The sequence below is a fragment of the Canis lupus genome, chromosome 8, assembly GCF_003254725.2.
Source record: "Canis lupus dingo isolate Sandy chromosome 8, ASM325472v2, whole genome shotgun sequence".
Classification (NCBI taxonomy): domain Eukaryota; kingdom Metazoa; phylum Chordata; class Mammalia; order Carnivora; family Canidae; genus Canis; species Canis lupus.
This window is the reverse complement of record NC_064250.1, coordinates 14916867-14941372: the sequence shown is the minus strand read 5'-3', so window position 1 is coordinate 14941372 and position 24506 is coordinate 14916867. Positions and strand designations below refer to the sequence as shown.

General features: G+C 36.0%; 1 protein-coding gene and 1 long non-coding RNA gene across 13 annotated transcripts in view; one reads left to right on the top strand and one right to left on the bottom strand.

Moving 5' to 3' along the window:
* LOC112656958 (uncharacterized) overlaps positions 1-1915 on the bottom strand; it is a 117858-nt gene extending 115943 nt beyond the window's left edge. The window contains exon 1 of one of the 2 annotated variants that reach the window (XR_007412271.1): positions 1747-1915. This is a non-coding gene — a long non-coding RNA (uncharacterized LOC112656958). The remainder of the gene's footprint in view (positions 1-1746) is intronic. The other variant, XR_007412272.1, reaches the window with a different exon arrangement.
* Positions 1884-24197, top strand: LOC112656956 (MAP3K12 binding inhibitory protein 1). 11 transcript variants are annotated; one of them, XM_025442544.3, is made up of 9 exons: positions 1884-2098; positions 5736-5855; positions 7625-7849; positions 7937-8033; positions 10701-10766; positions 10985-11152; positions 15340-15437; positions 22289-22327; positions 23586-24197. In XM_025442544.3, the coding sequence occupies exons 1-9, from the start codon at positions 1970-1972 to the stop codon at positions 23691-23693; spliced, it is 1050 nt and encodes a 349-aa protein (XP_025298329.1). In that variant the 5' UTR covers positions 1884-1969; the 3' UTR covers positions 23694-24197. The 11 variants fall into 11 exon arrangements, with proteins under 11 accessions (XP_025298329.1, XP_048969016.1, XP_025298335.1 ...); XM_025442550.3 differs by having other exon boundaries at positions 1902-2053; XM_049113057.1 differs by having other exon boundaries at positions 1903-2053; positions 11000-11152.
* The last annotated feature ends 309 nt before the right edge of the window (positions 24198-24506 follow it).

Sequence of the window (24506 nt, the reverse complement as noted above, 5' to 3'; positions counted from 1 at the left end):
TGAAACACAGAATTACATAGAGAACTTATATAAAATCAAATGACCATCAATTCTATAATAGAGGTTCAAGGGAACAGGTAAAACTTGAAATTTCTAAATCAGTGATGGCACAGACAGGAACAAGAACTACTGTATTAAAAATGGTATTTTTAAAAAGATTTTATGCACTTATTTGACAGAGAGAGGGGAAGCGAGTGCACAAGCGAGTGCACAGCAGAAGCGGTGGGGTGGGGGGGGGGGGGGCGGAAGCAGGCCCCCTGCTAAGCAGAGAGCCCAATGTGGGGCTCAATCCCTGGGATCATGACTTGAGCCAAAGGCAGATACTTAACTGACTGTGCCACTCAGGCACCCCAAACATCTATGGGGTATTCTTATAATATACAAAACATGTCCCCAACCGTTTCCTAACAGTGTCCTGAATATTGGTAAAAAAAAAAAAAAAACCTTCACATCTAGATGAAAACAAATGATCTGAAACTGGTTGCTAATTCGTTACATAAATTTTTTTTTCTAGTTACCCTGTTATAATTATTCTCTTCTAAAAAGAGAACCAGAGGCAAAGAAAATATACAGCATTGCAAAGAATCATGAGTTTAAATTAGAGATGGAGATGAGTGCCTTGAATGAGAAGGCTGCTCAATTTGGGATTATATATTGTGAAATTTTTTTCTGGATGTTTCTAGACATAGGCTGGATTATAAATTGTATATCTTGCTGTGAACAAGGGAACAGACAAGATTTCTCAAGATCCTGTCAAGCCTGGTGATCTTTGGAAATGAAAGCCTAATTAAGAGGCTCCCTAGGGACAGGTCAAAGGCGTTCTTTTATCCCTACTGACCCCATTCCAGTTCTCTGATGCCTATTCTGCTCCTTTTCATTCAGCCTACTCTAAAACTGAAGAATACATATTGTGCAAGTTTCTACCTTTGCTTCCTCTACTGTAAATGCATTAGACTATTAGAATTAAGAATTTTAAATACCTTGTCCCTAATCTCTGAACTGACGGGTTTTGTTTTTTAATAGAGCTTAACATTTAAAATTCTTCTAACCTTTGTTCTTTTCTTCAATTGAACATAAAGCTTTTAAATGTTGGACTATAAAAGTACTTCAAATATCTTTTAATAAATCTATCTGATGAGTAATACGCTGTCAAATTTCAATTCGCATTTATTTTTTCTAATTTCAAAGATTGTGCTGCATGCAATTACTTATTTGAATTAAACTGTTAGAATCGTTTTGAGTGTCTCACTTCTTTGAAAGGTTTAGGTGAGTGTCTCTACAGTATCACTCAGAGAATAGCAACTGATGCACGTTTTAAAACTTGACATAATTATTTTGCAGATTTAAAGTAATTAATGTCCTTCCTTCCGTTGATAGTACAGCAGGAACAGTAGAGCATTTTATTGTTCTTTTATAGCCTCTGCTCCCTCACATGAAAAATTAGTCACGTTAATTTGTGTAAGTTTTTAAACTTTGCAGAAGTGAAAATGTTCTAAATACAAGCGTACGTGAAAGAGTTTTCCAGGGTGTAGAGGTGTGGGCCCTGCTGCACCCCCGAACAGCAATCTTTGTCCAGACCACTCCACAGCGCCATGTTAAAAGCTAAAATTTTAACTTCTAAAATTCTGACGTTTAGGTCTAAGTCTCCTCTTCAACACTCATAAGCAACACCTAAAAACACAAGACAGGCTTCAGACGCTAACGTTCCCTAGACCACCGCCCCAATCACCGTCCCAAATTCCGTACGCAGCTCCGCCAGGTCGGCAATTACCCGCTCCGGCTCCTTGGCGTGACGCTCCAGCTGCACCTGATTGGCGCACCGGCTTGTCAGTCACGAGGGTCCTCGAAGGCCGGGCCGGACGAGACGCTGTGTTTTTACGTCATTTACCGGCGACGCAAGCGGGCGGGGGAGGGGGGCGGGTGTTGTGAGCACAGCTCGGTGGTGGCGGGGGTAGCCTGCGAAGGTGTCATGGCTGCTGCCGTTGAGCTTAGCCGCTCGAGCAGTGGTGACAGGAGTCCGGAACGGAGCTGCAGCCCCAATCTCTCCCAAGAGGTGCTCCGCGAAATCTTTCGCTCACTGCATAGCCTGGTGGGACAAGTGAGTGGTGGTCTGTGGGAGCAGAGCAGGGGGTTGGGAACTCTCCGGCCCCTCCCCCCTTTTTTCCTCTAGCGGAGGCGGGGGGCTGCTTAGGGCTGCCGGGGACCGGGACTGAGTACTGAGGCCGGCGGAGGAGCCTGAGCCTAGCTGCGGTCGGAGCGAGGAAGGCCGTACGGGCTGGCAATTCTCCCCAAGAGTGAGAGGATAGTGTAAGTGAAAAACCTGGTTCCCAGAAGAACATGCTTGGAGAGAGCGAAGGCGTAAAAAGCTTTGTGGGTTTGGAGGGTGCCTGGCGCTCAGCATCCCCTATCCTTCAGTGAATTTGTGATAGAAATTGATAGAAGTAACGGCCTGAGAGTTTTGGCAAAGCTCTCTCCGCTTTTTTTTTTTTGGGGGGGGGGTTGATTTGCTTTTAGGAGTCACTTGGTTTTCTTTCTTTTTTTTTTTTTCCTTCTGGTTGTTACATGTGCATCTCTTACCCTTTCATATGGGGAGGAAAAATGAAAGGAATTAATGTAAATACTTCTTGCATAAAATTCGATGAGTTATCCATGATTGATAGAGTTTGCATCAGAACTGTTTGTCATTTAATTATTAGCTAATTTAACTGACTGATGAATAGCTTCTGCAGAAATGTCATAATAAATTGGGTTTAAATAAAAGTACTCCTTACACTATTCAATCAAGTCAACTGTTTTGTTTCATGAAATAAAATGCAAAGCATATTACAAATGATAAACAACTTGAAAATAAGTTTGTTTGCTTTTAAAAAGGAAATCTTTTGTATCTTAGACGGATTATTTTTTTACTCTAAAAGTTTGTTATGGGGTTGGTATTAGTGCATGTAGTAGGCACAGCAAACATTTATGTCGAGGATAATGTTTATGAAAACAACACCTGTCTAGTTTGTAAAAAGTTATTTTTAAAAGCCGTGAGTGGATGGAGAATTAATTTTTTAAAAGGTTATTTCAGTATTTTTAAAAATCCTAATATGTTTGTCCTTAGAAAAAGCATTACTCTAAGTTAAACATTTAATTTGGTCTAACGGAACAATTATTAACAGAATCTGCTAAAAGTTGTAACTGTTGAGCTCAGTTGTTTGCCGCCAACTTATTAAAATTTTTTAAAGACTTGGGGACATTAACATTTTAGTCTTATCACCCAAGACCTGTAATGGTTAAAAGTCTGAGAACGTTTTCTGTCTTGGATATTGGAATTTTAAGGTTTATTTATATTTTAATGTCACGATGAAAAAAGTTTATGCTTACCTGTAATTTACAGTTTTATTTTCAGTGGTGATAAATTTTTTAAAGTAACATTAAGAAATAATTTAAACATTTCTTTTGAAATATTTTTGCATACTGAATTTTTAAAACTCATTTACAGATTTTAAACATTCGCGTATTTTGTGATTAAAGTTTACTTATGTCACCTGTCAAAAATGTTGAGAGTACATATTTGGAAAGTTTACATGACACATTGAAGGGACCATCTATACAGGTGTCAAAAAATTAAATCATTGTCTCATCAATTAAATACTATTTTGATATTAGTCTTTATATTTTGAGATGTATTGTTTAAAGGGAAGAATGAAAGCCACAATATTATAAAATTGCCCCTGGAGGAAATCACTATGTACTTTTGCAACAAGTTTATAGGATATTTTTTTTAATGTAAGTTTCAAAAAAAAAAAGTAAGTTTCAATATGCCTAGTTTCATTCTGCATAGTATCATTATATTGTTGGCTCTCCTCAATAGGAAACATAAAATTGAATGTTAAAAAGTATCCCAGATTTCAAATTTACTTATTTTAACCTTATTGCTTGCCACAGCATGGCTCATTCTACCAAGTTGAAGCATTATTTATTGTTAGCTTGGAGTTTCATACTAATTTTTTATGGAAAATGCTTACTTAAATAGTCCATATTAATGTCACACCAATACATTTTTGAGTGAATGCTTTACGTTTACAAGTTATAAAGGGTAAAAATGCATCGAATTCGTATTACTAATAGGGAATTTGTTGAATAAATAGTTGGATATATTATGATAATTTTAAAGTTAATTTGTATCATTATGTAGTTTTCTTTAAAAAAACCAAGTGTCTTTAATTGTGCTTGAAAGGCTTACATAATTATGCTGAATTGAAAGGAGAATATGATCCCAACATTAAGATTTATTTTATTTGTTTATTTTCTTTAGGAAATTTGATGCTTTACTTTAGTTGAGGATTTGTCTGTGTTATCCCAAAACTCTATTTATAAATTTGTTAGGAACTGTAGATCTCTTAGAGGACTGTAGAAGTACAGTAATTAAATAATATAAACTAAGATTAATGCAGTAATCTTAATGTAAAACTTTAGTTAATATAATCTAATCTCTGCCAGTGTAGCCTATCCAAAATTTCTTATTTCTTTATAGTTGTCTGATACAGACTTTAAATGTTTCTTGTCTCATGGAAAAGGTGGTAAATTTTTGTCATACAGTATTCATTAAGTATACTGCCTTTTTTGGGTAACTTTGGATTTCTGGTTCTTTGTACAGTGATTCATCTTTTTGTTTTATTAGAATCACAACTCATAACATCAGTATTTGAACTAATGTAATACTTGCCTTTATTTTGTGGAAAACATGACTTAATAAATGATTTCTGAAAAAAAAATAAACTTAATTCTACCATGCATCATAGCTTTATAGTATGCTATAAACACATGTCTCTAGAAAAGTTTATGAGGTTCATTTGTATTCACTTGAAAGCCTAGAGATTGAGGCTTTCACTCTAAAATTTTCATTGATTTTGATGATAATTTTATATTCAGGTTCTTGATAGTTTTCTGTTTATAATTTTATTCTAATAGGTCATACATAGCCAACTTATAAGTTTTATATGACAAGCCCCCTCACACAGTATTAGAAAATACTAGTTAGCAAAAGATCTAGCCATTCCATTCAGTCTCTGACCATTTATTTCACTATTGTGGAGGAGTATTTCTTTTTTACATTCAGATTTCCACAGCTAGATAATAGTTTTTTATTTGAAGTAGATAAACATGTTGCCATTTATCCCTAGGCTTTATAATCTGTATGAATAATCTTGATTTTTAGATTATTTTAAAATTGGTTAAAGATGAAAATGATAAAAATATGATTCAGAAAACATCAGGGTAATGATATATGTCAGTTATGTCTGTGTACATATTTAACAAAAAGAAATATTTGTATGAGAACTTTCATAAATGTGTCTGCCCCTTCTGTTTAATGCTCTGAGCTGGAAGTACTGAATAGGGCAAGCCTATTTTGGCCCTCATCCAAAGGTTTTAGATAATGAAGTATCAAAAAAGCCTCATGTTTCCATCTTTTGTGGATGGTGTTTCACCTGTAAGATGGTCCCATTACACAGACCCAAGAATAGAATTAGAATGAGATACCATTGTGTTTTTTCTATGAAAATTGCACCTTTCATGGCCTTTTAAAATGGTAACGAGGTGCATAACAAGCATTTTAATGTATTGTTAAAAATCTGATAACTTTGAGCTAGATAGTCATGTTACCCTAAAGAAATACTATTTTTGTGACATCCTATATATACAGCTTAATCGTGTAATTTTTGTGATGTTGCTGGTTTGCCCCTTTGAAGCTTAACCTCAGAGATGATGTGGTGAAAATTACAATCGATTGGAACAAGCTCCAGAGCCTCTCAGCATTCCAGCCCGCATTGCTCTTTAGTGCACTTGAGCAACATGTTTTATATTTACAGGTAAATTTCTTGTTAAAAATGTTAAGTCAGTATTAAGAATGGAAATTAATTGTAGTTAAATTATAAGCTAGAGTATTTGTCAGTTCTGTCCTAACATTGTATTAATAGTGTTATCAATAAAAGGTTACTTCAGCCAGATTAGATCCAAATCTGTTAATTTACATAGTGATCTGAACAGTCAGGAATATAGCCCAATAGGCCAGTGTGGCTATGAAGATTGAATGAATGCAATTCTATTCAATTCTAGACTTTGACTGAAAATTCAATACAGTTGCATCTATGGTGGGTTATAATTAAGCAATAAGACACGGCAGGTGTGTGTCATGCTATGATAATGATTCCATGCCTTGGGTGAGTTTGGAGGCTCATGGAGTGCTTTCAGTGGTTCAAGAAGTGGCATTATCCCAGCATGACACATCCTGGAGTGTCTATTGCAATTAAACAGTTTCAGCATAGTTTTTAAAAAGAAAGTAATTTCTGTGACATTAATGTCTCATCTTAGTAAGTAGCCAGTCACTATTTTATCTTTTCTTAACAGTTTGAATTCATCCTTTATATTAGAAGTCAACATTGAATTATTTATAATAGTATTGCAATATTTTTAATATTTCAGTTCAATAATTGAACAGTAGTATGATCTTGCTGGTTTCCAATTGAACATCTCTGCAATTATAATTGTTGTAAGTTTGAGGTTTATCTCTAATCAAAATATAAAATATGAAGTGTCAGAAGGTAAGTGGGAGAACTGTTTGGATTGGTCATTTTACTGCTATCAAAATGTTACAAGGTTTCAGAAGAGTACTTGGTATAATAAACAACAAGCAAAATTATAGGTATGAAAAATAACTGGAACATTGACAAGTATTGGTGTGTTTTGATTAATGGAATAAACATTAATTTTCAGCTCTCTGTTCAATGCCTTTATGGGAAATTTTAATTCTGTTTCATGTTGAAATAGTTAACCCTAATGTTAAAGGACAGAAATAATGAGCAATAGAACTCAATTGAGGCCTGATTATGGGGGGGAGGGAGATGAGTAGTATAATTTACATTATATAATCGGTTTTTTGTTTTTTTTAACCTCCTCTAGTATAGTGATAGACATATATCTCTTTTCAGCTGTGGATCTTGGTAGTTTTTTTTTTTTTTCCTTGTTCATTTTCTTTTTTAAAAATTTAATTTCATGACCCAAGAAGATATCTTGCCATGTCAGGAAAAGCCTGAGTGTTCACTCAGCATAACACCTATATATTTCATGTCTGTGCTCTCTCATTCACTTTGGCCAACTGCAGTTTCAAGTGGAGAATCTCCAGTGATACAGTGATAATGCAGGGCTTTGCTGAGTGAGAGCACTGGCTCTCATGTTAAGGAGGAAAAATACTAAGCCTTAGTGTTCTGAGGAGGCATTTGAATGACATGTTAATTAAGTGGCATTGGTGCCAGAGGCTGAGGCTTTGATTTGGCACAAAATAAAAGATGAGTGACAGAATGATTCCCTCAAAGAAAATTTTAAATTTCCTCAGGTTTTCTTTCTTTCTTTCTTTTTTTTTTTTTAAGCAGATTTATACCAAATGATAATGGTCACAATAGCAGAGAACAGCAAACATTTACATGTGATCAGATGTATGTGTCCTGATATGCCAAGTTTTTATATGTAGTTAATTGGTAGTAAATATTGCATTTACTTAGTGGAAATTTGTATAAATATTAAATATGTAATTAATTTTGATTAGTTTGAACGTCTGCAGATGGAATTGTGTTCTTCTCAGCCTTTTTTAGCAAAACTTCAGCCTCTGATTAAAGAGGAGAATACAACTATTGTTGGAGAGATAGAAAGAACAGAAACAGGGAACAAGAATGAAGTAAATGCCAAATTTCCCATTAGTGACCTACAAGAGGAAGAAAAGCACGAAGATTGTGATTTAGGAGATGTGAAAAAGACACAGATCCATTTTGATCCAGAAGTAGTACAAATAAAGGCTGGAAAAGCAGAAGTAAGAAGGTTTTATTTGGGGGTGGGAAGAGTATGATTTTAAGTCTTATGCTTGAATTGTTAAAACATGCATACTTATTGTTTATAGATTGACAGACGAATATCTGCGTTTATTGAAAGAAAGCAAGCTGAAATCAATGAAAACAACGTCAGGGAATTTTGCAATGTTATTGATTGTAATCAAGGTAACTACCTGGAAGAAGTAAATTTTCATAGGATTTTAAGCATAGTTTTTAGAGTTGCTCTGATTTTTCATTTGTTTTTAAAAATGAACATTAAATCACAATTTAATTTATTTCACAGGTTTATTTAGAAACTAAGGCAACAGAAATTCTTTCTATTTAATAAGACTACATTGCAAAAACAGTTTTCATTTTAATTATGCAAAAAATCAAATAAATGCAGACACAAAAGGGCTAATGTTTGCCACAGGTGAAGATTCTTTTAAAGTTCCTTTAGGAAATGAAGTATGGGTGACTGCATTGTTTAGTCTCACTAATAAGGAACTAAGCTATATAAATTTTGAGCCTATAAATGTACTTTTGAAACTATGTTAATACATAAAGTGAGCTTAGTAAAGTTAATACTCCTCAAGAGGGAGCAGTTTTCTCACTACTCCTTAGCTTTTTGAAATGTTTTCTGTCATGATAAAAGCAATCTGTCATCAAGACTATGGCGTCTTATGCTTTTTTTTCCTTTCTCTCATAATGTATACATTTGGTGTTTTTCATCAGATTCTCCTTTTCCTCTCCACTTGATGCTATAGTGTATTTACAGATCTGCAGGTATGCTGCAGAATACAAAATACTGCATAGCACTGGCGTAGATCTTACTCAGGCATCCTAGTAATAATCAGAACAAGTAGTTCTTAGAAAAAATTATGGAGAAGAGTTCCTAATTGGAATGAACACTTTTCTTGTTGCCTGTAACATCTCTTAGCTAATTATTATGAATACAGAATTGTCAGATGAACCTAGAATTGACTCTTATGTTGGTGCACTGATTCTCTTAATAATGAAATAATACAGGCTCAAGTGGGTCCTAAATTCAGCCTTTTCTGCTATTAACATTATATATGCATATTTCTAGACTTACTGTATATTCCTGTTAGCTTTTCAGAACAGGTACAATAGTGGCAAAAGCTCAGGTACAGTCCATCCAACTGCAAGCAACCTATGAGAAAGGGTTTGTTGAGGGAGCAAGCACATGTGTCAGTAATGTTATTCCTCTGTTCTCCCTGCTAACTCTATTATTATAAACCACCAGGGGATAGAAATTGACAAGAATTGAAATGCTCAGCAGGATTCCCTGGTCCATTCAATCCCTTGCTGGCTCAAAACAGTGCTAGCAAGAATTGCTGTGGAGAGTGACTAGCACTCATACATTCACTATCTTCACACCATGCTGAATTTCTCACTGATGGGTCAGTTAATCTATATACTTGGAATATAACTCTGGAATGGATGATAGCTTCTTTTTTTAACCCTTAGCCCCATGAAATGGTAGAAAGAGAATGGTGAAGTGATGGCCCTTTAGACGTATATTGAGGTGTCTCAAAGAAAAAGAAAATGATTTTGTTTAGTATCATCTATATACAAAAGATGAATTTGGAATTATATTCATACAGTTTGATTTGTCAGCCGAACAATTAAGGAAACTTAGACTGAAAAAATATGAATGTATTGTAATGTGTTAGTGTATTCCTTTGATACCTGTCAATTTGACTTAAAATATAAACATCAGATTTATTTTTTTTAATTCCATAGGGGAAAAAAAGAATTTTCTTTCAGAATCTCTTTTACCAACTATTTTTTATTATAAAATCAGGGGAGTTTTTCAGGAAATTTACATCAATGCATGGTTTACTTAATGTCATTTTAAATATTATTTTATATTTGAAACATTTTTATATTATGTTAACATTAGTCCAGTTTTCCCATGGGTTTTTAATTTATTTGTTGATAACCTAATTTGAAGAAAATTATACTTCTCAGCTTAGAAAAAATTAGAACAAATTTTTACAACTTATTTTTCCAAAAATTGAATTTTTTGAAAAGAGCAGTCTGGAAAGAGATAGCTTTTGTGATTAGAGATTTTTTTTTTTTTTAAGATTTATTCATGAGAGACATACAGAGAGAGAAGGGGGTGGGGGCAGAGACACAGGCAGAGGGAGAAGCAGGCTCCATGCAGGGAGTCTGATGTAGGGCTCGATCCCAGGTCTCCAGGATCACCCCCTGGGCTGAAGGTGGCACTAAACCGCTGAGCCACCTGGGCTGCCCTAGATTTTTAAATGAGCATTGGAAACCTAGGTAAAGTGGAAAAGTATGTGTTATTCTTTTTTGTGTGGAGTTCTGAAATAAAAATGTATTATGTATGATTAATCCTTATTATTAGATGATCCCTAATTTGATCAGCAATATCAAAATGCTGTATTTTTTTAAAAAGATATTTCAGTAAAAGTACTAAGTTCTTTTTATTTATATGATGAAATAAAGGGAATAATGTCTCTTTGGCTTAGAATTAAATGCTCTCTATAAAATATATTTTCTCCAAAGACCCAGATGGTTTGGGGGGATATTGGTGTTTATTAAAAATTATATTAAGTTATGCCACTGAATGCTGATATTTTTCTGTATGTAAATCTGAAAATTAGAGAAGATTACAGATTATAAATTTTAGAGGGTAAGGGTCACTATATTTTATCCTGTATAAGATGGTAATTTAATTACTATTATTTAAAATAATAATTCTCTTGTTAGTATGTTAATTTGAATGATTGAAAGTTTATCAAAATCTCATACATTTGAAGTTAAGAATATATTTACACTTATACTCATCTGAATTCTCCTTAGAAAACAGTTGTGCAAGAACTGATGCCATTTTTACTCCTTACCCAGGATTTAAAAGTCATGTGAAAGGTAAGTGTCCACTACATATCTTCATCATTGACAGAAGCTTATTGTAGATTATAAGCAAAATGAAATAAAAATCACCTTCCTGTCTAAATTTTATTTTTAAACAAAAAGTCTTGGCTTCTTTCTTGGGTTGATGGTTAGATGGTCTTTATACAAAGAATATAAAGTACTGTTAGGGAGATAGAATTTCTGACTTTAAACCTATTAAATTTATGTTTCAGAAGTTTCTTATTTAGTTTCTAGAGTTGTGAATACATATGGACCACAGACTAGACCTGAAGGAATTCAAGGGTCAGGTCATAAGCCTAACAGCATGCTCCGAGATTGTGGTAATCAGGCTGTAGAAGAACGACTACAAAATATTGAGGCTCACTTGCGATTGCAAACAGGTAAGCAGAGTGCTTGGCAGTGCCCCACAGATAAAGAAACTCTAATTTATTGAGTCACAGAATTTCCATTGAGTACCTGCCATGTACAAAACATTGTTCTGATTGGTACGAAGATGAATAAGCATAGTCCCTACTCTCAAGGAATCTATGGTTATGTGTTTATGCTCTTCCTCCTCCTCTTACACTTCTCACCAGTTTGAGACTGTTAGTAGAATGGGAACAGATTCCAAATACTGACATTCTCAGTTTATTAAGTCTCAGCTGGAAATTAATGTAGTCTTTTTCTTGCCACCAATTTCGTAACTTAATCACATATCTCATTCTTATCACCCACTGTGCTAGGTACAAAATATCGGTAAGTGTGATCTTAGTCCTCAGGGATCTTTCAGTCAGGATAAGCATATAAATTGTAAATGCCATAGGGGAAGTGAACTAAATAATACTAAGTGCCAGTCACTCTCGAAGTAGTATATATGTCAACTCACTCAGTATTTAATAGTACCCCTGTAAGGTGTCAATGCTGTTATTGTCAGATAAACTGAGTACAGAGGGCTCAAGCAACATGCCCAAGGTAGTAATCACAAATAGAAATCAAACCTCAATCTTAACTGGCTGCAAAGCCTGAGTCTCTCTCCCTGTTTAGTCACCAGAAGTCACCAGATGCTATTGATTCTTCTAAATATTTCTCAAGAACTACCTGCTTCTATCTACTTCCACAGCTACTATAGTTGAAATCACTGTGTTCTCTGCCTCGGACTGATGGAAGGGTATTAGCTGGTTGCTTTGCCACTAGACTTCTTCCTCAAGACCAATTCTCTACCAGTGGCCAAATTACTTTTCCTGAAGTTCAAATCTGATCTTGTTATTCCCCAGCTGAAAATTCTTAGGTGGTTTCTTGTTACCCTTATATGCATACCAAACTTAGTACTTACTCATTCCACAGATAAATACTAAGTTCCTACTATGAGCCAGGTGCTATTCTAGGCACTGAAAATACATGTGAACAGAAATTCTAGTACATAAATTATATGCTACATAAGAAGAGCTACAGATAAAAGCTTGACCAGGAGAGGATAAAAAAGGCTTGGGATAGGAGGGGATTGTAATTTTAAGTAGCATGATATGATCTACATTGATAGTTCTAGCCCCATCTGTAGGCTTCCCAATTCCCACTCATTTTGCTGTCCTAGGGCCTTTACCAAGGCTTTGACTATGCTTTCTCCTCCTGATCCTAGACTGGTATGGATTTCTCTTTATGTAGTCTCAAAAGCACCTGGTAACTCCCTATCCTCCTTTATAGCATTTATCACAATTGTGTGTGTTTAATATCTGTTTCCCTTGCTAGATAATAAGGTCTGTGAGAGCAAATTATCTGTCATGTTCTTTAACTTTGTACTTAGTGCAGTGTCTGGTACCAAACCAGGTATTCAAGAGTTTTTAAATGAACTATTGCTCGTTTCACCTTTTCAGATAATATGCAAAGTACAGTGGGTACACAAAGTTATTGTTCAGCTCTTTACAGCAAGTCAAGAGATGGCATCCCTGGTGAAGTGACATTTGTGCCCTTGAAGGAGTAGTAACCAGGCAGGAGCAAATTATTCCAAAAAGAGGGAACATCATCTGTAAAAAGCACTGAGGCAACACAAAAAATACAGTTAGGGAATTTGAGTCCAGTCTAGCTGGAGTATTTGCTGGATGGAAGTAGAAGATGAGACTGAGTAAAACTATGAGGGTAATAGGAGATTAGCATTAAAAATTAATCTCACCCATAATAAATGGATTTTAAAAAACAACTGTATAAAAGGATTGATTGGCTTATTAGGTCTAATGGTATCAGGGCACCTGGGTGGCTTAGTCAGTTAAGCATCCAACTCTTGATTTTGGCTCAGGTCATGATCTCAGGGTAATGAGATTGAGCTTTGTAGGGTTCCGCACACTGGGCATGGGAGCCTTTTGGAATTCTCTTTCTTTCTCTCTGCCTCTCCACTTCCCCATCTTGTGCTCACTCTCCCTCCCTCTCTCTCTAGATTTAAAAAAAAAAATCTAATTGTATCAAGTAGTTAATTATGAAAAATATCTGTTGAATGCCTATGTGCCAAGTGCTATTTTAGACATAAGGGATGCTATAAAATGATATAGTTGCAGTCCCTAGCTTCAAAAACTTTATAATCTGAAGAAAGAATAATATTGAAGTGAAATGTTATAGGGGCTATGAAGGAAGTGTATGGTGGGGGCACAAGGAGCCTCCATGTGAAGAGATTGAGGCAGTGCTTCACTGATTTAGTCAAGTTTGAACTAGCTCTTAAGAGATTCGGAAGTGAGATATATAGACATTCTAGGTAAAGGAGACAGCAAGAGCAAAGTCAGTTGAATAAGTTATTCATTTTACCTTACTCAAGAGCAGGAACGACCCAGAATCGAAGATAAAAAAACATTCTCAAAAATGAAACCTATTCCTAGAGTTTTTGTATTTAACAAGGTGATACTTTTGATATGAAAATTTGCCCATATGCTTTAATTGCATAATGATTATCTAATTATGTATTCATTCAGTCAGTAAATACCGAGCACCTGTGTGGTTCGTGAACTGATGGTTCCCAGATTTGTGCAGTGCACAAGCTGCACAGCCATACCCAATGAACCAAAGAATATTAAGCCCTCCTGGAGCTTATATTAAAGTAGAGAAATGGGCAATAAACAAAATATATGGACTGTCAGGTAGTAGTAATGGTTTGGAGAAAAATAAGAGAAAGGATAGGGATTGTGGTGAGGCGGGAGGTTGTAGCATTATATTTTATTACAGGGTGGTCTGAGAAGGCCTTGCTGATAACTTTTGATCTCAGACCTGAAGTTGGGGAGAGCAATCCTTGTGAATATGGAGGAGGGAAGTACAGGTGAGAGTATTTGGCCTACTTGAATAACAGAAAAAAGGAATCAAGTGGCTAGAATGATAAGGGTGTGGAGACAAGGTCCAAATTGTGCAGAACCTTGAATACTACTATAAAGGCTCTGATTTTTAATCTGAGTGAAATGCAAAAGCTGTAGAAGGTTTTGAGCAGAGATATGACACTGACTTTTACATTTTAAAAGGGTCACTGCTGTGTTAAGAATAGACTATGGAGGGGCAGCCCCAGTGGCTCAGTGGTTTAGCGCCCCCAGGGCGTGATCCTGGAAACCCGGGATCAAGTCCCATGTCGGGCTCCTTTCATGGGGCCTGCTTCTCCCTCTGCCTGTGTCTGTGCGCCTCTCTCTGTGTCTCTCATGAATAAATAAATAAAATCTTTAAAAAAAAAAAAAAAAGAATAGACTATGGAAGCAAGGCAGAAAGGAGACCAATTTGGAGGTTGTGGTATCCATAGAGAGATGGGGGGTTGTAGACAGAATGGTCACATTGAGGTGCTGAGAAATAAGAGGGTTTGGTATATAACCGTAACCGTGAAATTTGAGTAACCTTAATTTAATTTATCTTCCCTCTCTATGGAAAGTTTGTTAGTTAAGAATTATGATAAAGCTCCTCTTTTAACATTTTTTGAGGTTAAAAGAGAAAATGTGGCATGTAAGGAGAAATACAAATGGAAGGAAGTGGTAAAGACATAACAGCAGTCACTGAATTGAGCTGTTAGTTGTCCCTGTGCATTTTTCTCCTCCCAGGTAACTATCAAAATCTATCAGAAGTATAAATTTTTCTATGCAGGAGCTCTTCAGTAGCTTGTAATGAATTTAACATAAAACTAGCAATATAGGAAGCATAAATGGGGCTTGGGGAGAGATGTAATAGAATAATATGCCCTATAGTGAGTGATAAGAAAATGTGAGCTAAGAATTTCATTTTATTTTACTCTTGTTCATTATCTTCTCAGGCTTAAATATTTCCCATACCTCTGCATAAGTATCTTCTATGCATGGTTTTTTGGTTGGTTGGTTGGTTGGTTTTGTTTTTTTTGTTTAAAGAGGGGGTGGAAGGGGCAGAGGGAGAGAGAGAATTCTGAAGCAGACTACACACTGAGCAGGGAGCCCCCAACTCAGGGTTGGATCCCAGAACCCTGATCATGACCTGAGCCGAAATCAAGAGTTGGCTGCTTAACTGACTGAGCTACCCAGGTGTCCCTGCATGGTATTTTAAGAATAAAAATTGTAAGGAATTACTCAATAGTATCTCAGATTTTTTTTTTTTTTAATGTATTTAGGTGGTCCGGTGCCAAGGGATATTTATCAGAGAATTAAAAAACTTGAGGATAAAATCCTTGAATTGGAAGGAATCTCTCCTGAATATTTTCAATCCGTAGTAAGTATAAGTGTCTTTAAATGTATATATATATTTTTTATTTTACAATGCTTCATCATATTAACAGTTTTCTCATTTGTCTGCTACAGGCAAAACACTGTTTTAATAATTCAAAGTTGAACATAGTCATACGTAGGGGGTTACCCTCGAATTTAAAATTGTGATTCTGAAATACTGTATTATATATAGACTCATAATTTTTTTAGAGAGGTATTGTTACATATTACCTAAATTCTCAAACTTCAGCCATTTTCATGGCATAATAAATGAGCCTGGGTAGTTGTCCATCCTGTCATTATGAACAAGCTAGCTTATAGAACAAAGGCTTCCTCTGGGATCCTGCTATGTTGCTTATCCTTTGTTTCTTTAATCTCTTACTGTCCACAGACTGCTTCCCTCGACTCATACATGTTTTGCATTTCTCCTCCATACTAAACAAACATCTCAGTCTGCCACCTTATTTTTTTTTCTTTACCTTAACCACCAAGCTTTTTGAAAGACTAGTCAATGTTTAATTCCTCAACTCTAGCATTCATTGATTCATCCTTATCCCCCTTTCCAAGGACTTTAAGAAACAATGTTGTGCTGATTATCAGCAGGTTTCAGACAAGTGATCCTGAGCTCATTGTGTTATTTTCCTCAGTCTTTTGGGGTGACTATATACATAATGCCTGAGGTTCTCTTTTTTTAAAAGCAGCACCATATTAGAAAGAACTAAAATAACGTGTAGAAGTGAACACATTTTTTTGATTTACAAAACATTTAGTGAAAATATTACTCATGGGGCACCTGGGTGGCTCAATCAGCTAAGCGTATGCCTTTGGCTCAGGTCATGTTCCTCGGGTCCTGGGATTGAGCCCCACATCAGGCTCCTGGCTCAGCAAGGATCCTGCTTCTCCCTCTCTATCTGCCCTTCCTCCCTGCTCATGTTCTCTGTCTCAAATAAATATTTAAAAAAAAAAAAGAAAAAGAAAATATTACTCATTAGCATGAATCCTTATAAGTAACTGGTGAAATATATTTAAAATTATTTAGATATAGCAGCAGTTTTTCCAAAGTGGTAAATTGAGTATTTAGAGTAAGGTACAGAAGAGAAATATTTCCAGATGAAGAAGGCAGATTACATAATACATATGAGCAGTGAATCCCAAAGATCAGAAATTTAGAGAGTTTTAGTGATTTATTACTCTCATGAAAAAATGAGGTTTACTGAAGTTCTAAGGCCTGAAGCAAGGATTAAAAGAGATAATATCGGTCAAGCACTTAGCACACTGCCTAGTACATGGTAAAATCTCAGTAACTATTAGTATTTATTTAGTTTCAGAAACCATCTATGAAGTAGCTGTATAAATGTGGCCTTTACTGGTCTAATTTAGAAGATTTCTTGGTTGTATTACATAATTAGAAAGGTCTTTCCAATTTTATGATGATTCTTTGAATGTATCTTCCTAGAAAACTTGATAAAGATTTTATGCTTTTGCCTATGACAGTCTACTGTAAGCTGTTCCCATTCAAGCTGCCTTCATTAAGTAATCCGTAGGCAGATTATTTTTTCTAGTTCAATTTCATACGTTGTTAATACAGTTCTTGTTACAACAGAACTGATCTTACAAGAGAGTATCATAGTGTTAGATGCTTCCAGAGAGACCTTGCTCCTTCATTAATCTCTTTGATTTATGAAGCTTAACATCTACGTGTCATTGAACTTGGTTAACAAAAGAACAACCCTTCAAATCATAATCTTGTTTTGGGGGTCTCTTATACACAGCATAGAATGTTTAGAGTGTTTGGCTCTAAAGAGGTAGAATAGTCAGCTTATAAAGGACCTTAAATGCTATACCCAGAAATATAAAGTATTTAAAGTCTAAATGCTATTTGAGCAGGGAAGTAACTTTTGCAAGTTATTTAGAAGATTTATCTAATACTGTTCTGGAAGATAAATGGGAAGGGAGAGACTAAGAATGAGGAGATAGTTTTATACTACCATAGATGTGAAGTGAGATCCTGAACTAAGTAAGAACAAGAGAGTGAGAATAGAAGACATTAATGCAAGAGACGGGAAATAAAGTTGACAAATACTGATAATTGATTGGCTGTGGAAAGAGATATAGAGAACGGATTAGTCTACTTTCTGATTAGAAAAATTATACCATCATTGACAGAAATAAGAAAATCTGAAGGGGGAGATATTTGGGGAGGAAATGTGAATTTAAAGTCCTATCAGGTTATGCAGATAGAAACATCAGCTAAACTTTTCAAGAGTAGGACCTATACTTGAGAGAATCAGGAGAGTCTGTGTAAGAGGTGATAGTTAAAACAGAATGGGTAAGAACTAAGACTATCAGAGGCCTGAAGTCTAGAACTTGGTGACTACCTAACTTCAGCCCCAGGAAGCATTACAAATATAAGCAGAATGGGCCTAGATGTGTTAGGTTGCCATACCTGTGATAAAACTAGTACTTTAAAAAAATACTTCCAAATCTATTAAACGATATCTATTTGATTAGAAGGATCATTTCAGAATTAGTATTAGAAATGACATGTCCAAGTTAATAGCTACAAGGAAACATGAAATACTGAAAATGTTTAAACATTCAGATTAACTCTGTCCTCAATTCCTATGAATAAATATGTCACAACACCAAAGGGAAGGAAGTCTCACACTCACCCTTCCATAATAGAATGAATGTGCCATCCCTGGGAGCCGCACTCCTTGCTTGAAATAGATCCAGCACTAGGAATGTCTTTGTACATAAGAGGAGTTATACACCCCGTAGAGGACATAGCATGTTATTTATCACTTTTCGATCCCCATGCTGGGAGTACATGCATGGCAATTACATATTCTTTTTTTTTTTTTTTTTTTTTTTTATTGGTGTTCAATTTACTAACATACAGAATAACACCCGCAATTACATATTCTTACATATCTTTCAAAAGCATACAGAAAAGACTACATATGCTGTATAGTCTTCTAGCTTCTAAATTTAGTAAGGGAAAATTGAGCCCATTAAATTTCTTAAGGATTGAATTTTTGTAGAAATTGAATTCTAGGGGATTCCTGGGTGGCTCAGCGGTTGAACGCCTGCCTTCGGCCCGGGGCATGGTCCTGGAGACCCGGGATCGAGTCCTGCATCGGGCTCCCTGCATGGAGCCTGCTTCTTCCTCTGCCGCACGCGCTCTCTCTCTCTCTCTCTCTGTTCTCTCATAAATAAATAAAATCTTTTAAAAAAAAGAAAAATTGAATTCTGAACTCTGAAAAGACTTTAACTGAAATGTGTTTAAATCAGATTAACATGTATGTGAATTCTTTTTTTGTTTATTTTAAGATTTATTTATTTATTCATGAGAGACACAGAGAGGCAGAGACACAGGCAGAGGGAGAAGCAGGCTTCATGCAGGGAGCCCGATTCAGGACTTATGCCGAGACCCTGGGATCACACCTGGGCCAAAGGCAGACAGAAGCTCAACCACTAAGCGTCCCATATATAGGTGAATTCTACACATTGGGAAGACTCATAGTTGAATAGAAATTGGTTACCATGAGTAACATCAAAGTGCAGCATATGAAAAGGGAAAAAGCTAATAGAAAAAAATATGTAAATTGTATTTGGCTCATAGAACAAAAGTAGACTAAAAGTGAAGTTCTTTTCAGTTATGAAATAGACATAAAACTCCAAAAAAAAAAAGGGATTCCCTTGGTGGCTCAGTGGTTTGGCGCCTGCCTTCAGCCCAGGGCGTGATCCTGGAGTCCTGGGATCGAGTCCCACATTAGGCACCTGCATGGAGCCTGCTTCTCCCTCTGCCTGTGTCTCTGCGCCTCTCTCTCTCTCTCTCTCATGAATAAATGGATAAAATCTTTTAAAAACAAACTCCAAAAAATATATATAAAGCAGGAATTAAAATAAAGATTAGGATTCTGTTGCACCTTCTAATGTAATAGTTCTAATATCTTTACTCTTCACATTCAACATGGAGAGATTTGAACGTGGTAATGTTGTAAAATTTTTAAGGGCATCACTTAATAAAACATTTAAAACACACAATCCGGGCAGCCCCGGTGGCTCAGCAGTTTAGCGCCGCCTTCCGCCCAGGGCGTGATCCTGGAGACCCACATCAGGCTCCCTGCATGGAGCCTGCTTCTCCCTCTGTCTGTGTCTCTGCTTCTCTCTCTCCTCTCTGTGTATTCTCATGAATAAATAAATAAAATCTAAAAAAAAAATAAATTAATTAAAAAAATAATAAAACACACAATCCTTATGAGTATTTCCAAAGAATTACTGATTTTTAAATTATGACCTTTGAAACAGTAAATATAACATGCTTCACAAGTTCATTTTTATAGCACTTTCTTGATTTTTAGCACTTAACCACTTACATGTTTACACATCTATTTTTCACACTGTAATGTGAACCTCTGAAGGGCAGGAACTGTGTCTTGTTCATCTTTGAGCATGTAGACAGACTCTAGTAGGCATTGAATAAACGTATGAATGTATGGGGTTTGGCTGATAGTTCATTATTGGATTTTTGAAGATGCATAACTTGTTCCAAAGCACTGACTTGGTGGAATCTTAACTCCAGTCTATAATGGTAACTCCTGGTTCTAAAGGATAGGGAGAGGGAATTAATCTCCTGTAAAATGTGTGGTGGGCCCGAAATAAGAGATGGCAACTGGATCTGGCTGGAAAATTAAATTGCGGGATCCCTGAGTGGCACAGCGGTTTGGCGCCTGCCTTTGGCCCAGGGCGCAATCCTGGAGACCCGGGATCGAATCCCACGTCGGGCTCCCGGTGCATCAAGCCTGCTTCTCCCTCTGCCTGTGTCTCTGCCTCTCTCTCTCTCTCTCTCTCTCTCTCTCTCTGACTATCATAAATAAATAAAAATTAAAAAAAAGAAAGAAAAAAAAAAGAAAATTAAATTGCAAACATGTTTTGGAAGGCCTTGAAGGCCACACTAACCAGTTTGCAATTACAGTGTCACTGGTGCATAATTTTTTGAGAAAGAGGAGCCTATAATTTAGGTTCCTATCTGGTGGCATTATGAAGTCCGAGTTGAAGAGAGAGAAGAATCAAGGAAGATAGTTTAGGAAACATAGCATTGTCCACACCAGGGAGAAATGAAGATCTGAATCAAGGTGGTGGGATGGGACTGGAAGAGAAGAAATATTTAAGAAACTACACTTAGCTAAGCCCCCAAAGACCACATTTTACTGTTTAAGTTACTGAATCAGTCCTTATTCTCCTGATTCTGATACTTCTCACTTTGTTTAATGATATAATAATAGTCTGATTATTCAGTGACATGGAAACTATCAATATTTTACAGACTTAAGCTATTAGGAAAATAAGGGGAAGTATATTTTACTAATTTTTTTTTTTTTTTTTACAAGGGGAGGTATATTTTAATCAGGTGTGTGAAAGACACCTCTTGGAAAGGCAGAAGACTAAGAAGTCTTCTGACCAAAATTAAACATTAAGCCCTAACTTGCCTATGGGCCCCATCACAGGTATCTACCTCAGTTTGGCAAAGGAAGGAACCTGTTTATATAAGCAGTTTTCCCCCATATTTAATAATTCCAACACTTTATGATTTCCTGATAAAAGGCATACCTGGAAATTCTTTGAAACACCTTTTGACACAAAGGGAAATGTGAATTTTTACCTTCTCTTCTAAATCTCAGTGGTTAGAAATGTTCATGAGAAAATTTTGCCACCTACACTGACCGTGTCTTTATCAAATGTATACTAATTTGCCATTCAGAAGTTTGGGGTTCTGTGAGACTAAGAACAAAATCTAAAAAAATTCATTTGGTCAAAGTTTAAAAGGCTCAGCAGCATGTCAGTGAGAATGTCAGCTTAATAGACTTTTTTTCTTTTTTTTTTTTTAAGATTTTATTTATTCACAGAGAGGCAGAGACAGGCAGAAGGAGAAGCAGGCTCCATGCAGGGAGCCTAATGAGGAACTTGATCCTGGGACTCCAGGATCACGCTCTGGGCTGAAGGCAGATGCTTAACCGCTGAGCCACCCAGGCATCCCAGTAATAAACATTTAAACTCAAACTGCCTTAAAACAGTGTGGAAATTATCTTATAAAGGAAGTTCAGCATAGTATACCCTTCACGGTAATTGATTCATTGGCTAAATCAGAGTTGTCAGTTCTACTTGGTGTTGGCTTTTTCCCAGGCCAATGGCAAGACAGCTACTTTCAGGTGTCCTGTTCAGATACAGCAGTGTCCAGAAAAATTGTATCCTTTGAGGGCTCTCTCTCAGAATGAGGACTTTTTTTCCAGAAGCTCTCCCCCTTACTCATTGGCCAGAATTGGGCCAATGTCTGTTCCAGTCACTGATAGGACCAGGGTACGATCGGCATTCCCTTGAGTCACTTGGCGGAGCAGTGGATAGCTGCTTCTAATCACAATGATCCTTAATGTCACTCAAGGGTGTGTGTGCATGTATGTTTTTTCACCCTTTGGCCAGGTACTCTAAATTGTGTTTTCCTCTGTCTAATGTTGCTTCACTTGTTCAATATCCTGGGATGAAAGGCTAGAAAAAAGGAAACTAAGTAAAAAGACCCCAGAGCATCTCCTTCCGTAATTATCCTCATTAGAACCTGGGAATTAATGGGAATATGTGTATAGCTAGGGAGGAGCATGTTGCTTCAATGTTACTACCATGTCCTTTTATTATCATCATTTGGAGGAAGGCAGATGTCATTGGCAGCTAGTGCCTAGTCAGGGTCGTGGGCTTCATTTCTGCCAGGGTACTCCATATTTTGTTCAATATTCTATAAAGTAAAATTGTTTAGATTTTCTAAGCATTGATTACTTATTTTTTTTACTTTTAATCTAGAGCTTTTCTGGAAAAAGAAGAAAAGTTCAACCACCTCAGGTAAATTACTGCATTCTCATGGAGGCTTCTGAAATAGTTTGATTAGTTTTATAATTCTCTTATCAAAAGTTCCTACTTTGGTTGCTTTTAGATCGTACCCCAGGGTTTAGCACTGGAAAAAAAGGGCAGCCTAAATTTATGGACTTGAATTAAATAATTTTATTTCAAGGCATGGAATGATTCAGATGGGCTAAATACAAAAGTCTGTCTAGCTGTTAATTGTAGCAGAATGTATCAGTTACAAAATGCTGAAAAATAATAAATGGTAATATAACCTCTGCTTTTTAAAAAGATTTGAGAGAAAGAAAATAGGAGGGGGAGAAAGAATCTCACTTTTCCCCACCCACCCTCTGAATCCCACCTCCCCACCCCACCCTCACCCTGACCACAGAGCCCAATGCACTACGCCCATGGGATTTCAATCTCACGACCCTAAAATCAGGACCTGAGCCAAAAGAAGAGTCTGCTGCTTAACTGATTGAGCCACTCAGACACCCTAGTACCCACCCTCCACCTTTTAAGTAATCTCTACATCCAACATGGGGGTTGAACTCGGGACTCCCAAGATCAAGAGCTATATTCTCTCCCCACTGAGCCAGCCAGGCACCCCTCCTCCTCCCCCCTTTGCTGACACTACTGATGAGCAGCATCTAAATCATAAAAGGGTCTTTGACAGAAGTTGACTTAAGCCCACCACTCACTGTCCACAGTACTACTGTATTAATTAGTTGAATCTTAATTAGTGAGGTTCTGGTATCTGTTCATGGCAGTGATGTAAAATTAAAGTTGGGGAAAATTTAAACATTTTTTTAATTTATTTTTTAAGAGCATACTACTTATTTTTTAATTGTAAAATTTTGAGTAAATTTTTGAGAGCATCTGTTTTTTTCAGGAGAGGTAGTTGATTGCAGTTGATCCATCAAGAGAATTTCCAGCAGTTTATCTAATCCTAAAGTTTAACTTTTTTATTATTGATTATGAGAATAGTTGGTTAAAGAAAAGGTTTTTACAATCCTTTCAAAGTACAAGAGGTCCAGGAGAGCTTTGTCATTAGGAAAGAAAAAGAAAGAAATCTTTAAGCCTTATTATTTTATATCTTTAAATTAATGATATAGTCAACATATATAGTTCACTTTAAGAATTATTCTCATGAAGGAAAAAAAAGATATTTACCGTATTTTAAATAGTTCATTTAGCACTTTATCTGCATTAAGATACTTCAGAATCATTTAGCAATTTGTATTCTTATTGTTTACAGCAGAACTATTCACTGGCTGAACTTGATGAAAAAATTAGTGCCCTCAAACAAGCCCTGCTCAGAAAATCAAGAGAAGCAGAATCCCTGGCTACTCACCACCTTCCGTGAAAAACTCCTCTCATTCTTGTCATTTTACTTTTTTATATATACATGTAACTTAAACTGCAATTAACAAAGTGGATATGTATTTATCAATGTAGACTTCCCTCTGAAGTCAAGGTTTCTTTTCATGTGAGTTTAGCCTGCAACAAGTTATCTTCAAATATTCCAGTGAATTTTGAAATGGTTAAGGTATTAGAAACAGCATTGTCAGAATGTATTCCCTTCTGTTTTAAAGGAGGTATTTGGAAATTGAAAAACTTAATTTGAAAGCACATCTGTGTGTGTGTGTGTGTGTGTGTGTGTGTGTGTACCACAGAAGATTTATTTTGAATAGTGATATTGAAAAGGACTTTATATTTGTAACATCAGTGTTAACCAATTTATTAGTTTAAATTAGTACTTTGTATTTAATAGGCATTCAACAAAAATGTATCAACTGAAATGAATTTTAAATGAATGCATACTTTTTTTTCAAATGTCAATTTTAATGTAAATAAATAGTAGATCCCATCTTTATTCTCTTAATGACTGTGTCCTTGAGGAAATTAACCTCTTTGTGCCTTAATTTCCTTATCTGCAAAATGGGATTGATCATAATAAAACACTTGTCATGAATAGGTGAGATCATGCATGCACAGCTTTTGAAACTGGCCCAAGGGAGGTGCTCAGTAAATTTTAGCTATTGTTACTCTATAAAACCAAGACTGTCTTTGAAAGTGTTTAGATATTACAAATAGTCCCTCTCAGCCTCACTTTTTTAGAATCCCAGTTATGTTAGGCAGTATATGTATTTCCATAGTTACAAATTAAACATTTAGT

Excerpts from the sequence above, each read along its gene's own strand:
- LOC112656956 (XM_025442544.3), top strand. The coding sequence starts at position 1,970 with ATGGCTGCTGCCGTTGAGCTTAGCCGCTCGAGCAGTGGTGACAGGAGT. Across the intron at positions 10,767-10,984 it reads ATTTAAAAGTCATGTGAAAG|AAGTTTCTTATTTAGTTTCT; the intron begins GTAAGTGTCCAC and ends TTTATGTTTCAG. Across the intron at positions 11,153-15,339 it reads TCACTTGCGATTGCAAACAG|GTGGTCCGGTGCCAAGGGAT; the intron begins GTAAGCAGAGTG and ends TAATGTATTTAG.